The sequence below is a fragment of the Protopterus annectens genome, chromosome 11.part0 (assembly GCF_019279795.1).
Source record: "Protopterus annectens isolate FY-2018-M chromosome 11.part0, PAN1.0, whole genome shotgun sequence".
Taxonomy (NCBI): domain Eukaryota; kingdom Metazoa; phylum Chordata; order Ceratodontiformes; family Protopteridae; genus Protopterus; species Protopterus annectens.
The window spans coordinates 382,889,562-382,906,477 of NC_056745.1; the positions used below are offsets into that span (position 1 = coordinate 382,889,562).

A 16,916-nucleotide genomic window follows, 5' to 3' on the forward strand; every position below is an offset into this window, starting at 1 on the left:
ATGCACAGCTGTTGCTGTATAAGAAATGGACAGTTATGGACCTTCTATACACCCATCCTGCACATCCGTAGCTATCTTCCATATTGTTCTTCCTTCTGCGTGTCCCTTTTCCTCCACTTTCATAGGTTCATAGGTTCATAGGTTCATACTAGGCTTTCTGCCCTAGGGCATTTATAAGCCTAGCCAGAATGTGTTTGGCTTTCGCCACCCATTTTAAATTTATTTTGTTATGCCCTTTTTCGAGGTTAGTATACTGTGCCTCTGTCTAACAGTGACACAGAAGTGATACCCGGGGTAAACCTACGATCTCCCATCCACTCATCAAGATTCCTCTTGAAGAGAGTCAATGAGGGACTCTGCCTAACCTGGACTGGGATTTTATTCCAGAGTGAAGGGATCCTCTGGGTTATGAATCTGTCCCTCCAGCATGTCCTATTTATTTCAGTGCTGAGGTTCAAGTCTCTCGAGCGCGTAGCTCGATGGGATTTGGATTTTCTGAGGTGCAGCATGTCCATTAATTCCAGGTTGGGCATGGCTTTATACGGCAGGCACAAATCACCTCTGAGCAGGCGGTATGCCTCTGAGTAGAGCTGGAGTTTCTTTAACCGGGCAGCATATGGCATCTGTTTGAGCCCTTTGATCTGCTTGGTGAGGTACTTTTGGGGTCTTTCCAGTTGCTTCAGGTGTCTGGTAAGGTACATCCCAAAAGGGGCATTGTACTCAATTATGGGCCTGATGAGGGATGAGTAAAGAGGCACGATGACCTCCCCTGATCTAGATGTGAATCCCTTCATGATTAGGTGGGCTATATAAAATGTTTTTCTAACCACTTTGGCCACGTGGTTGTCAAATGAGAGATTGCTATCAACTTGGGTCCCCAGGTCCCTAATTACTTCTTCTGTACTTAATGGATTACCACCTATGTGGTAATTTGTGGGCACTTTGTTTTTGCCAAAGGGGATGACTATACACTTTTTGGCATTTAGCTTGAGGCCATGGCTCCGGCACCAGTTGTCTGTTTCTATGAGGCCCTTCTGGAGGATGCTTGTGTCAGCTGGAGAGTCAATTATGGCGCCCAGTTTGCAGTCATCTGCGAACTTGGTCAGCCACAGTCCTTCCGTGTTGGCCTGTACCTCCGAGAAATATATACCGAACAAGAGAGGTCCCAGGACTGAGCCTTGTGGGACACCACTTGTAATTGGTTTGGAGTCTGACATGGCTCCAGCAATTTTAACCATGTGGGTTCTGTCCTTGAGCCAGTTTGCAATCCATTAAGTGACATAGGGGTTTATATTTAAGCTGGTGAGCTTATCTATAATGCCCGAGTGGGGTATTGTATCAAAGGCTTTTGTGAGGTCCAGGTAGGCTGTGTGGACCACCTTCCCCTCGTCAATGGTCTTGGTGACTGTTTCAAAGAAATCAACCAGGTTTAAGAGGCAGGATCTGCCCTTAACAAAGCCGAACTGGGTAGGATCCAGTGTTTGTAGGTCCCCAATATCTTTATTTATGAGGTCCATGATGATCCTTTCCATAGCTTTGCAGACCAAGCTAGTCAGGCTTATAGGGTGATAGTTTCCGGGATCCGTTGAGGCACCACCTTTATGGAGAGGGACCACTGTTGCTGTACGCCACTCTTTGGGCACATATCCTGTAGTAAGGCTGAGATTGAACAATAGTTTTATGTTTGGGTTTAGCTCTTCTTGGAGTTCATGTAGGACGCAGCCCGGGACACCATCTGGTCCCACTGATGCTGTGTTTTTTGCTTTGGAGAGGGCGGCTCTTACCTGAGCATCTGAGATGTCAGGGGGGGCAGCACTCTGCTGGGATAGATATTTTCCCTTTTGGTGGGGAGGGGGTGGAGAAGTTTGCGCTGAACCTGTCAGCTAGGATGTTGGCAATGTCTGTGGGTTCGGTGTATTTTTTGTCATTTTGGACTAATTCTGAGCATATCTGGGAATTACCACCCAGGTTCCTAACATAACTAAAGAAAGCCTTGTGATTATCCTTAGTGTCCTGTGCAATTTTTCTCTCGAAGCTGGCCTTGGACAATTTTATGTGTGCCCGTAGTTTTTTGCTAATACTGATCAGTGATGCCTTCCCTTTTTGGGATTTTGCTCTATCATTTAGTAGCTTCCTCCTTCTATTGTATAGTTTGTTTATGGCTGGGGTCCACCAGACAGGACATCTGCCTTTGAGGATTGGGTCTTGGTTTTATTTGGGATCGCATGATCCATGCATTCCTGAAGGTGTTCATAGAATGTGTTTATAAAGGATTCTGTGGTCTGGGCCGTATTTTCCACAGGCCCAGGGGCTTTGAAAGATTCCACCTCAGTTTTGAGGAGTGTGAAATTTGCTTTAGAGAAGTTTTTCACTGTGGTTTTCTGGGCAGGGGGTGGGGTCGGGATGTGAATATCCAGTGAGATTAGTTTATGGTCTGATCTTACCAGTGAGGGATACACTTCTGGTCTGGAGCATAGAGTCCCCATGTTGGTGATGATCAGGTCCAGTATGTTTTCCCCTCTTGTGGGAGTGGTAACAAGTTGTTCCATAGCATTTGAGTTTATAAATTCTAGGAACCTTTGGGCTAGGGTGTTGGAGCTAGAGTAATGCTCCCAGTCTATGTTTGGGTAGTTGAAGTCACCCAATATAATGGTGTTTGGAGAGACCTTCATATTTTCCAGTGTTCTCAGGAAGGCTGAGTGGGGTTCCTGGGTTTGGGAGGGTGGTCTGTAGCAGGCTATAAACTGGAAGGCAGTTTTACCCACTGTTAGTTGCACATGGATAGTCTCTGATGCTTCGTGCTTTGCCACCAACCTGGAGGTGTGGGTATCTTTGATGAATATCGATACTCCCCTCCTTTTGTGGTTTGGTCCAAGTTTTGGGGCCGAAAAGCATGGTATGAGGTATAACCTGGTAGTGCTGGGGTGCTCCCGTGAGCCCTGAACCAGGTTTCTGTTACTGCACAGATATCGATGTTCTCCATGCTAAGGAGAGTTTTGAGTGCATGCATCTTGAGGTTTAGACTTCTGGCGTCGAGTAGCATTACTCTTAGTTTCTTATCCCTTGTGATACCTATGGAGGTGGGTTTGTCTTTTGAGCCTTGCCTAAAAAAGGCACTATGGGGGTAGCAAGAGCCTTTGCCAATATCCGAAAGCCCAGGGGTGACAGGTGCAAGCCGTCCCTAGCGAAGCATCGTGGCTTGTCGAGCATATCATCCCAAGCTGACAGGCATTGGATCCCCTTTGAATGACACCAGTACTTAAGCCAATTGTTGAAATTGATCATCTTTCCTATCACCCCTTTCTCTTTTCTTTTAAAGAAATATATATATAAGAATATATATGGATAAGTATATACATAATATAAATAGTGATATACACATAAAATATACACATGTATATATATATATATATATATATATATATATATATATATATATATATATATATATATATATATATATATATAGGTTTACTATCAGATTGCGACGTCACTTTCGAAGCGTTGTATAGTCGAACGCATATGGTCGGAAACACAAATGTCGAAGACAGTATAATCAATCGGGAACGGTTTTACCATGGGTCGAGGTAGGTGTACAGTATAATACCCTACTACAAACATCCTCCCTACCTTGACCCATGGTAAAACCATTCCTCGATTGATTATAATGCCTTCGACATTTGTGTTTCCGACTATATGCGTTCGACTATACAACGTTCGACCGAGTGACGTTCGCAATTCTGATAGTAAACCATTTATATATATATATATATATATATATATATATATATGGATCTACTTCATTTGATTGACAGACCATTTGATCGAAACTCATTTGGTCGAATTTTCATTTGATCGAAAACCATATTCAAAGCATAAAACGAGGATTTGTCCCCCTCCCCAATGTCGTGCGACCCTGGACTTGATATATATATAGTTGGGGGTGTGTGGGTGGGCACACCTATTTTTGTTTAAAAGAAGAAAATAAAACAAAAGTACACATTGTAAACAAAATAGGTGGGGGCTTTGCCCCCCACACCCCCTCTAACTATATATATATCAAACTGCAGTGTTGCACGACATTGGGGAGGGGGACAAATCCCTGTTAATTGCCTTGAATACTGGTTTTCGACCAAATGAAATTTCGACCAAACGAGTTTCGATCAAATGAAGTAGACCCATATATATATATATATATATATATATATATATATATATATATATATATATATATATATATATATATATATATACATATGTAAAACCAAAGACATACCAAACGAAAAGGAAAATCAACAGCTGGCAGCTAGTACTGGACAGTAATCCCAAGGAGAAGCTCTACTTTAACATAAAACAAGTTTATTATATAAACTTTCATGTTTTCGTCACACTTAATAAGGTAACTTCTTTAGAAACACAAGCAAACAGCGGCTACACAGTAACCACTACATTTAAACATTGTTACATCAGATCATGCGACAAGTGCTAACAGAAACTTAAAGGTAAAGTGTACCAATGAATAATAAAAACAGTTCTAAAGTTTATTAATAATAAAGTATTGTCTGAATATATATATATATATATATATATATATATATATATATATATATATATATACATATATATATATATATATATATATATATATAAACTATACATATATAGAAAAAAGTATATATATATATATATATATGTATATATATTCTTTGGTTTGATTTTGGGCTGGACTGCCTTCTGTGTGGAGTCTGCATGTCCTCCCTGTGGTCGAGTGAATTGAAAGGCACGCAGGTAGGTGCAGGCGTGTGTGGGTGTGCCTTCTTTGAAGGTTGGGCACCGGGCTGGCAACTCGACATCGTAAAAATGCCAATCATTAGCGGACCGGAGTTCCACTGTGGCGACTTCTAACCGGGAAAAGCCATAAACACACACATATATATATAAAATATATATATATATATATATATACTCATAACATGTAGTGGAGTCATACCTCAGAACCATACCTACCAACCCCTTACTGCAAGAAATCTGGTCCAAGGCTGTCCAAATGGGGGGACAATGAGACAAAACTAGGGACATATTTCAAATATCGCTCTTATAAATGTAGAATGTTGCCAGAGTGGGAGGGTTTGTTTCAGCATACATGTTCTGAAGGATGCGAGTTTTGAAACTGAAATGTATGTCATCATTTACTGTCAGAAATCCTCATATCCTTACAGTGATTTACCAGGGACATGAAAATAATGCATCTGTGGAACAGACCAGAAATATGAGCAATAAACCTGGACGTACTGCAACAATAGAGACAGTCCCGAGGTAGGCTTAGAACCCCTTTGTGCAACGAACCTGGGCCAGGCCTGACAAAGTGGAGGAGAAAGCCATAGAAATAGGGACATATCTAAAATACTGGAGTAGATAAGCTGACACAGTTGATGCAGTAACATCCTCATGTGTGTCCTAACATATATTGACTGAAATAGCACAAGTCCAACATTCAGTTACTTCCCACTGGTTGGTGAATGAAATCCTCACATCAGCCTACTGATGTGTCATAAATATACAACACTTATGGTGGCCAGGCAACACTACATACTACAAATATCTGGACATAATGTCACATTAGGGAAACTGCACTCAGCTGCTAAGCATGTCAACAAGCACTGTCCAAACTACAGTCAGACTGACACAACACTAACCCAAATCTGCTATGGGGAATTACACACGTATTGACAAATATATCAGGCACTACAGGGATGTTTCCGCACTGAAGAACAGACACCAGTGTGAAAGTGCATACTCACAACCAATTTAACCACAGTCACAGTGACATACCAGTAAGCCAAAGGAACAGTACAGTATAAGGACTGTGTGAACAAAAAAAATCTCAAAATGTTTGCCACTCACACACTACTCCCACATATACTGGCCCAATTCAAAGTGTACTATGATGTCTGACTGTGGTATGGTAGGTAGGTAGTCTATTTCAGAGTATGGGGAGTCTCTGGGTCAGAAACCTATTCCTCCAGCATGTTTTGTTCATTGTGATGACAAGGTTTAGATCCCTGGAGTGTGTGGCTCTGAGGGATTGGGATTTTTTTAAGTAGAGCATGTCCAACAGCTCAGAGTTTGACATGATGTTGTTTGTTAAGCAGAGACCACCTCTGAGTAGATGATATGCCACAGAGTATCGCTGGAGTTTTTTAGATGGTCAGCATAGGGCATCTGCTTTAGACCTGTGATTCTTTTAGTGAGGTGTTTCTGCAGCCTTTTCAGCTGTTGCAGATGTCTCGTGATGTACATATCAAATGGGGTGTTGTACTCTATAATAGGTCTAATGAGGGGTGAGTACAGGGGGACAATGACCTCCTTTTTTTCTGGATGAAAAGCCCTTAGTGATAAGGTGTGCCACAAAGAAGGACTTCCTGACTGTTGTGGTGATGTGGTTATCGAAGGTGAGACCACTGTCCACCTGTGTCCCTAAGTCTCTCATCATACTTTCGGTGTTTAGTGTACTGCAACCTATGTGGTAATTCATGGGTACATCTTTTTCCCCAAAGGGGATAACTATACATTTCTTGGCATTAAGCTTGAGCCCATGGCTCTGGCACCAAGCATCTGTTTCTGTAAGGGCCTTTTGTAGAATATCTACATCATTTGGGGATTCAATAATGGCTCCCAGTTTGCAGTCATCTGTGAACTTTGTTAGCCTGAGTCCCTTAGTGTTGGCCTGTACTTCAGAGAAGTAGATGCCAAACAAGAGCAGTCCCAAGACTGAACCCTGAAGTACTCCACTTGTCACTTGTCTGAAGCTGGATTTATACACATACAGTTCCTTAGTGTAGGATTCAGGAGTCAAACTTTCAGATCCCATCTGCATGGGTGTCATGAAGTTTGCCACTTCTGACTTGAGTAGCATGAAGTTTGCTTTGGAGAAGTTTTTTATGGAGGTTTCCTTACTGGGGAGTGGGGGTGGGATGTGGATGTCAAGGGTGATTTGCTTATGGTCAGACCTGACCAATGAGAGGGTGACCACTGGTGTGAAGCATCTATCTCCCATGTTGGTAATGACCAGGTCTAGGATATTGAGCCCCTGGTGGGACAATGGATTAGTTGATTCAGGCCATTGGAATTTATGAATTCCAAGAACCATTGGGAAAAGGTGTTTGTACCCGCGTAGTTTTCGCAGTTAATGGCAGTGTAGTTGAAATCCCCCAGTATTAGGGTATTTGGTTGTATCTTAATATTTTCCAGTGTGTTTAGAAAGGTGTAGTGAGATCTTGGGGCATAGTGGGGGATCTGTAGCAAGCTACAATTTGGATTGCATTCTTACCTAGTGTTAGTTGCACCTGGAGAATTTCAGATGCATTGTGTTGTGCAACTAGCCTGGAGGTGAGAATATCCTTGGTGAATATGGACACTCCTCCACCTTTAGTGTTTCGGTCTTGGTTTTCGTGGCCAAAAAGTGTGGTAGGAGTTGTAGCTTGGTATTGCAGGGGTGCTCTCTGGAGCCTTGAACAAGGTCTCAGTTACTGGACAGATATCGATGTTCTCCATTTTTAGGAGTACCTCGAGAGAGTGCATTTTGAGGTTTAGGCTTCTAGCATTGAGTAGCATTACCTTCAGATTTTGCATGCTTGTATCTGTAATGGTGGTGGTTTTGTTCTTTGAACCTTGCCAGTCTTACATATATGCCTGCCACTCATGACTTCCTCATACAATATCACAACTTCTCTCTAGGCACCCTGTCATATGCTTTGTCCACATCCAGAAAGACAAAAAGCAACTCCTGTCCTTCTCTGTACTACTCCATCAACACTCTCAGAGGAAACATCGCATCTGTAGTGCTCTTACCTGGCATGACAACATACTGCTGACTACTACTCATCATCTCCCTGCTTAACATAGCTTCCACTACTCTTTCCCATGACTTCATTCTGTGACTGATTAATGTTATCCCTCTGTAGTTATACAGCCCTGCACATCAACCGTATTCCTAAAATGGTACACAAATACTTTCTCTCCACTCCACATGAAACCTCTCACTTTCCAAGATATCATTAAACAATCTGGTGAAAAACACCACTGTCATTTCCCTAAACACCTCCATGCTACCACAGGTATGTCATGTGGACCAACAGGCTTTCCAGTATTCATCATCTTCATAGCTATCCTTACTTCCTCCTTGGTAAGCCATTGCACTTCCTCATTCACCATGCGCACATCATACAACCCTCTCTCTCATTATCTTCATTCATCAGCCTCTCAAAGTACTCTGTCCATCTGCTCAACACACTCTTCTTGCTTCTGAGTGCATTTCCCTCATTATCCTTTATCACCCTTATCTGCTGCACATCTTTCCGGGCTCAGTCCCTCTGTCTAGCCAACCGGATCAAGTCCTGTCATCCCTCCTTAGTGTCCAGCTTGTCATACAACTTGTCATATGCCTCATCCTTAGCCTTTGCCACCTCTCTCTTTGCCATGCATCATATCTCCTTATACTCCTATATACTTTCCTCATCTCTCTGACAATCCCACTCCTTCATCCCCAATGTCTTCCTCTGTATACTGTCCTGTACTTCCTCAGTCCACCACCAGGTGTCCTTGTACTCCTTCATCCATCCATATGTCACACCAAGCACCTTTCTAGCAGTCTCCTTTACTAGCTCTGCTGTACTTACCCAGATATTTGGTAAATCGTCACTGCCACCCAGTGCCTGTCTTAACTCTTCCCCGAACTCCAACTCACAATCACCCTTTTCCAGTTCCCACCATCTGATCCTTGGTGCTGCCCTCATTCTCCTCCTCTTCTTGATCATTAATGTCATCCTACAGACCAACAGTCTCTGCTGCCTAACTGCACTTTCCATTGTCACCACTTTACAGTCTCCAATCTCCTTCAAACTGGCCCTCCTACATTGGATATATTCCTCCTGTGTGCATCTCCCTCCACTCTTGTATGTCACCCTATGCTCCTCCCTCTTGTTATAGTATGTATTTACCACAGTTATGCCCATCTTTTTTGCAAATTTCACTACCATCACACCATTTGAATTCCTTTGCTTAACACCATACATACCCATCCCTTCCTCATCCCCTCTGTTCTCTTCACCAACGTGGGCATTGAAATCTGCTGCAATCACTACTCTCTCACCCTTGGATACAGTCATCACCATGTCATCCAACTGACTTCACATTTCACTTTCTCATCCACCGCACAAGCAACTTGTGTAGCATATGCACTGATAACATTCATCATTACACCATCCATTTCCAAATTCATAAACATAACTCTAGCAGACACTCATGTCATCCTCCAAAAACACCCTTGGCATACTGTTCTGTCAGGATAACGCCTATCCTTTTCTGCTCCCATCCATACCCTGATAGCACATTTGTGACTTGGCTCCGATACACTTAGCCATACTCCCCTTCTATCTGGTCTCTTGGATACACAATATAGCCACCTTTCTCTGGCTATCATAGCAGCTAGCTCTGTCCCTATACCAGTCATACTGCCAACATTAAAAGTCCTTACCCTCGCTACTACACTCCTAGACTTTCTCCTCTCTTCCTGCCATATGAGTGTTGGACATTCTCCAGGGAATGTCTGCCAATGCAAAGGTTATGGTGAAATTGAATGACTCAAGTGTGTTACAGCAATATTAAGACAGTGTCACTAATTTTGTCCCATTGTCCCCCCATGTATGTGTGGCGTCCTACTAATGTCCTACTCTAATGGGTTGAGAGTGATGACTGGGCAGCAAGAGTGTGAATACAGTGTGCCATACTGCCAGAGAACAGAAATGTATATCAGGTATTACCTATGCACATATTAGTATGAGTAGGTGTATCTGGCTGCCTCATAACAACAGACATGGGATGCAAAATGTAATGTACGTGTGTGTAATCTTAGTTACTGTGCATCCAAATAGAGTGACATTTCTACAGCTACTGGTTGTTGCATTGCCCTGACACAGCCATGGGTGCTACAATAAGCATGATTATCAGTTTGAAATTGGAGAGGTGTCCAACTGTGTTCTGACTGTGTGTCCACACCTACTACAAACAGCTATATGAACACCAACATAGCTGTATGGACTCAGCAATACCTTACTCGTAAAATCTACCTTCCTCCAAAGTAGAGTAATCCCCTTTGCTGGACAGCAGCAATACATAAACCACAGACTCATTTCCTATATTGGCTGTACATGGCAAATTAGGAGCTGGCACTAACTTGGCATGAAGTCAGCCTTTGTCTGATCAAGCATTTAAGGTCACAAGTGGAGTACTGCAAGGTTAACTATGAGTACAAAGTAAACACATCCACCAAGGCCAATCACAAGGCCATCTTCACATATGTCTGCAATCTCAGAGGCAACAAACCAATCCACTCTGTAATGGTGGTCAATCAGACCACATACACACACAGCATAGCTATAGCCAGCCTGCTGCAGATAGGTTTATGGCAAACATCACCCCCTTGCTCAGCATCGCTATAGGTGGATATGCACAGCACCCACATCCTTCCCCTCATCACCAGTGAGCAGGTACATATTGCCTACTGAAAGGCAACAAACATAAGTATCCATTTGACCTAATAATTTCTCTGTCCGCATCCTACATGAACTCAGTCATGTGCTCCCAGCTCCATTACACAATGTAGTCACACGAAGCCTTGCACCATCCACACCCCATCCGCATTGAAGATGGCCAATGTCATCTTCTACACAGATATGAATGAGGATTAGAGGATTATGAAATTAACTAGCCCTCATTGTGGGGAATGTATCACGTCAGGACCAGCAGTGCAAAGCAAGCAGATACAGTGCTGATAGATTACAGGGGTATGTTGTGGTTGTGAGTGGTGGCTACAGGTATTCAATGTAACTGTGCAGGTTCTGTACATACTGTTGCCAAATGTATGAGGTCCTGTAATGTGTTTCCCTTTTTATGTCTTCCAGTTGCAATGTCACATCAGCAAAGGTCTACTTTCTTAGGGGCTGAGACAAGTATAATCATAGAAGCCATACTACAGGACCATGCCATAATGTTTGGTCGGAGCCAGCAACATCTGTGGGAGAGGACTGGCCTGTGGGATGACCTAGTCCACAGGGTAAATGATGTCAGCCTGCACGCACGTACATATGCGCAGGTCTGGCATTGTGCAAATTACCTCATACACCATGCTCAACAAAGGGCTGCTGCAGTGGCCAGTGACTGCACAGCCGCAGTTGGGGACCCAGCCATGCAGTCCCCACTGACAGCCACTGAGGAACTCCTCAGCAACTTTGGGGCACACATCCCAGTACAACATCAGGGTACAGACCCCCCACATGCTGGAGGTGTGTGGCACCCACATAATGGACAAGGAGTGTGCAGGTAAGGCCCCAGTGGAGATTACTAGACTAGTGTAGCAGACATACTTGTATTTGTAGAATATCTACATAGATTGCAGGTGTGGATGGGGTTTTATAATGCACAGAAGTGCACATCTAAGGTGAAAGACAGCAAATTGTGTAGTACTGGGGGTTGTACTATAAATGTGCAGACATGCTGCATCCATCCTGTACCAACGCCACATGTGAGTCTGCTGACAATACTCCTCTCCCATAACTACCTAGGTCCATCCAGTCTGCATGTGGGATGGCAGCCTGAAGCTGGTGAGTATGGAATTATTTTTTTGTGGTTTGCCAATACCCCAGGCATGTGAAGGCCATGTAATGTACCATGCACAAAACTGTCACTCATAGCCATATTGCTTTATGTGCATGTTCACTTGTGGTTGGGTTAACTTAATTGCATCACAGTAGCCACCACAGGGACTTATCTGGAGAGAATGTAACATCCCTACAGCATACCTCACAACTTGTCAGTGCAAGACTTCTGGACACAGGCCAACAAAATGGGGGGACAAATGGCCTAAGGTAGGGACAGGTGTGAAACATTACTCTCATACAGTGGATATACACAGTGTACACACCCCTGTTAAGATGCCAGGTGTTTATGATATATATATATATATATATATATATACAAATTGGAACCACAATGTCAGTCCACACCTTTTCCAACCTGTAATGTGACATATGACATGAACAATTCAGTTGTAAAACCAATCAATTTCTTGGGCACCAAAAATGGAGTATACAAACCTTACAATAAGCTGGATGTATATGTGTGCACACCCTTCAAATAATATCTTATTGCAGCAGCTTGGATTTACTGATAGCATTCTGTCTACTGGAGTACACACCTGCCATCAAGTAAAGGCTCTCTGAGTAACACCAAATAACAGTCTGCTGTCCAAGTAGGATATTCATGACATTTGCTCAGTTGCCTGCAACAGCAATAGCCATGGCTTGCAGACAGCTTACAAAGCAGCAAAGGGATCTTATATTTGAAAGGTATCAGCCAAGAGTAGGGTACAACAGCATTATCACAGAACTGCATACACCATGGAACACAGTGGAGACAGTTGTCAAAAGGTGGATTGAATGTGGGACAACAGTGATGTTGAAAAGAACCTGACATCCCTCTAAAAATGATGACAAGACATGTCAAAACCTGGTCAAGGAGGCTGCCAGGAGACATGCAGCAACACTGAGGGAGTTGCAGGAATCTCTTGCAAGTACTGGTGTTGTGTACTACCTGTGAGATCACTCTCCCATATTCTGCATACATCTGGCCTATGGGGTATGGTCAGAAGATGGAAGCATTTCCCCACACCAAAAAACATCCATGGTGGAATACAATTTGCAATACAGCACATCACGTCTCACAAAGGCATGTGTGAAAATGTGTTATGGTATAATGAGACTATGGATTGACCTCAAAGCCACAATACCAAAAGTATTGTGTGGTTCACAAGCAACACCCCTCTTAACCTGAACACCAACATCCCCATGGTGAATCACACTGGTGGCAGTGGCATGCTGTGGGGATGCTGTTCCAAAGCCAGAACTGGGCCTGTAGTCATGGTGGTGTGAATTCTGAAAGTTGCAAATAACACCCATGTCTGGCCCAAATCCATCAGGCATCTGCAAGAACGCTGAGGATGGGGAGGGGTGTCAGCCTTCAAAATGACAAAGACCCGAAGCATACACCAAAAGCTATCTAAGAATGGCTCCACCTGAACACACTTATGGTTATGGATTGGCCCAGCCAGAGCTCAAACCTACACCAGACAGACAAACCTCAGTGTGACCTGACGTGGGCTGTGCACATGAGCTGCCCTTACAATTTGACAAAGTTGGATGACTTTTGCATGGAGGAGTGGCCAAATAATGCCTAGTCAAGATGCGCCATGCTGATAGACACCTTCACAAGAAGAGTGAATGCTGTAAGTCACTTACAAGGTGCTTCAACAAAGTATCATTTTAAAGGTGTGCACACTTATGCAACTACCATATTGTACATACTGCAGTCATTATACACACATAACACATTTGTTTGTTTATCGAATGGATTGCGCAGGTCATATGTCACACGAATGGTGGGTAACATATCTGAATGCATTATTGCAGTATCATCTCATATATTATAAGAACATGGCATGTTAACAGGGTTGTGTACACTTACCATATCCACTGTAAGCTTAAAAGGTTGGTGGTGTAACAGGAATAGCATGACCATACATTTACAGCTGGTTTGGAGGTCTGACACTCAAATGTATGTCATTAATCAGTGATGCCACTCCTCAGATCATCCCAGTTATGTTTCATAGAAACACAGGGGTTATGAGAAACAGAGCAAACATATGAGACAGACATCTGCACATCCTGCGAGGATTTGTACAGTTGTGAGGTATGTTCTGTAGTACTTGCCACTGTGCTATACAGGTGAACAGCAATGTGTACAAGGGTGCAGTCTGTGCTGCGGAAGGGCCATCACCTACTAACACTAATCATGTATCCCAGAGCTCTATATTGTGAGTGACATGCAATAAAACTAGCTGCAATGCATGATGTTGAGGGCCATGTGTTATGCCTGTCACCATTTGGGTAATATGTGGTCTGTGTAACAGATTTGTGCCACCTCACTTGTAAGTGTGTGTGTGTGTGTGTGTGTGTGTGTGTGTGTGTGTGTTTGTGTGTGTGTGTGTGTGTGTGTGTGTGTGTGTGTGTGTGTGTGTGTGTGTGTGTGTGTGTGTGTGTGTGTGTGTATGTGTGTGTGTGTGTGTGTGTGTGTGTGTGTGTGTGTGTGTGTGTGTGTGTGTATGTGCATGTGTGTACCAGCCAACCTCAGAGTGCAGATATTAATGTAAATATGTTGTCTTCCCCTCACAGGTGGCGATGAGGTTTGGAGTCCCTCCCACTTGGAAACTGATGTCATTATCTCTGCAGACTCTGACAATGATGATAGGAATAGTGAGGTATAGGTGGGGTTGTCAGGGGCTGAATCTGTGACTTTGGTTGACATCCCACTCTTGTCCACATCGTCCCCGCACACAGTGACAATACCCACACATACCCTGTCACCAGTGGCCATGCATGATGGACAGTTGGCAGGTGGTGGCATTGAACAGGCTACTGTGGTGACTATAGCAGGTGTGAGTGTGGACACTGGCCATAGACAGAGTGCAGGCGAGATCCCACACAGGCAGATGGACAGGGGTGTTCGCAGGAAGACTACTGCCTGTCAATCCGCTGTTGCAAGTGCCACAGCAGGAGTCACCAGATGCATGTTCCAGACTGTCATGGATGCACAGGCACATAGTGAACACCACACCAGACAAATACTCATGGTGGTGGATGCAACTCTTCCTGATTTACATGGTGACATACAGGAACTTGTTGAGGCCACACATCAAAATACTGATGTCATGAATAGATGGTGGGGTGAGACCTTGGCAATCCTTAACCATGGCATGCCTGTGCTACAGCATGTGGTGGGAGATTGGCATCGGCCACATGGATATAGGTCAGCACCAACAACAGCTGACAGTCTATGGGGCCATGCACCTTCACACTCTCATAGTGGCAGTGACACCAGCACTTCTGAAGGGGGGTTGTTGTCCACATCACACCAGATCAGGCCATGGGCATGTGGTCCTATCCAGTCCTGTCAGGGACATGGATCCAGCAAACAGCAGTCACCATCAGGAAGCAGTACTGCATCTGGCCTTGGGCCTGGTGGTGCCAATGATACCCCTGGCAAGACCAGTTCCCATGTCCGTGGCTGGAGATGGTGAACTGGACACCTTGCCATGTACGATCCACAGCTGTCCAATGTATCCCTGTGTAGAGCAGGCACATGGAGTGACTGTGTGCATACACACACACCCACACACACACACACACACACACACACACACACACACACACACACACACACACACACACACACACACACAAACACATATCTGTATCACAGGCAGGTCACCTCCAAACACACACAGCACCTCTGCACAGCCCTCTATTGGATACCCCTCCAAACACACACACATGATGTCAACAGTATGGCCCAGCCTAGGCCTCTGGCAAACTCACACTACACCCTGTGCATATGATGATACCTGTGCCAAATCCCTGTCATCGATACCATCAATGCAGAGACATGCTAATATGGGTCTGATGCACAGGGTGAATATAGCACAGTGTAGCTATGTAGTACTATGTAAGGTGCTATCTGATTGCATTTGTTATGGGTACACATACAGGTGTCTGTACCTTATTAGCCAGGATGCATTATTGCTGTTAGTACCACTGACTGAATGTAGTCTGACATGCTGTATTATGTTTGTGTTCCAGGTGTCTATGTGTCTGCAGGCTGTGGTCCTGCAGACATTCCCAAGAGGGAGTATGGCAGAGTGGGAATACACTGACCATGTCATAGGCAAGGTACAGCTTTATATGTACATGTACCAGGTGTGTATGCATGCAACAGTGTGTGAGGAACACTGTTGTCAGACAACAGTCTGACAACAGAGAGGGGTGGAGACATGAATAATAAATTAGAATTAAAGGAATATGAATGGATAACTAGATTGCAAGCAGACAAAATCCCAGGTATTAATGATATTATTACACTGAAACCTGTATTAAAATTTTTACAGCAGAGTAAATTAAAATGATTTGTAATTTTTATAAAATGTTTTTTAAAAAAATTTTTTGGTATAACATTGAATGTAATAATCACATGACTTCTGGCTGCAAGTCATGTGACTTAGACCCATACTATATATTCGATGTGATTTTAAAACTAAATGTATGCACTGAAGAAGGGTTTTTGACCTGAAAGCTTTGCCGTGTTCTTATAAAACAGTTTATCTTCCAGTTTTCTTGTGTTTTTTGACTGTTACTTCATTCTACATTCTGCAAGTGTTTCCGTTCGTTACTGGAGATATACTTGAGGTCTACAGCAGCCAGCATTCTCGTTGGAAATGGAGCCAACTAACTTAAACTGCTCAGTGGAACGCCTGGTTACAACTGGGGTAAATCCGTTACTGAACTTTGTATTAACGGACAATATTAACCAAGGGGGAAGTAATTCATACAACATAGCATCCTCGGTTGAATTTACAAACAAACTGCAATTGCTAGAGAAGAAGTTAACCTCTTTTAAAAAGCTGCAATGGCAAAGATTTAGTTTTTGCGCCTACCTAGAGAAAGGAATAGTGCCCAGAGGTCTACGTATAACTAAGATGCCTTCATATGGGAACGTATTCCCAGATCTACTCAAACGGTGGCAGCAGTTGAACCTCCAACTAAGTCTTGACTATATGACTTTAATGAATGATCACTTTATGTCAATAGAAACGGATTTGAAGACTGAAATTCATAGCTTAGACAAACAACTACATGAATCAAAAAGTTTTTCAAACAACACTGCTAGCTATGAACAGTTACTTAACAAAATTAACTCCTTTGATAAAAAGCTTGAGGAGTCCAAAAAGAAGAAACTTTTGCGTGACGTAA

The 16,916-nt window shown here is 43.4% G+C and overlaps 1 protein-coding gene across 1 annotated transcript in view; it reads right to left on the reverse strand.

The window, feature by feature from the left end:
- LOC122814943 (extracellular calcium-sensing receptor-like) overlaps nt 1-16,370 on the reverse strand; it is a 164,258-nt gene extending 147,888 nt beyond the window's left edge. The window contains exon 1 of the mRNA XM_044087203.1: nt 16,311-16,370. Within this exon, the coding sequence (XP_043943138.1) occupies nt 16,311-16,370 (60 nt within the window). The remainder of the gene's footprint in view (nt 1-16,310) is intronic.
- Nucleotides 16,371-16,916: the final 546 nt, after the last annotated feature.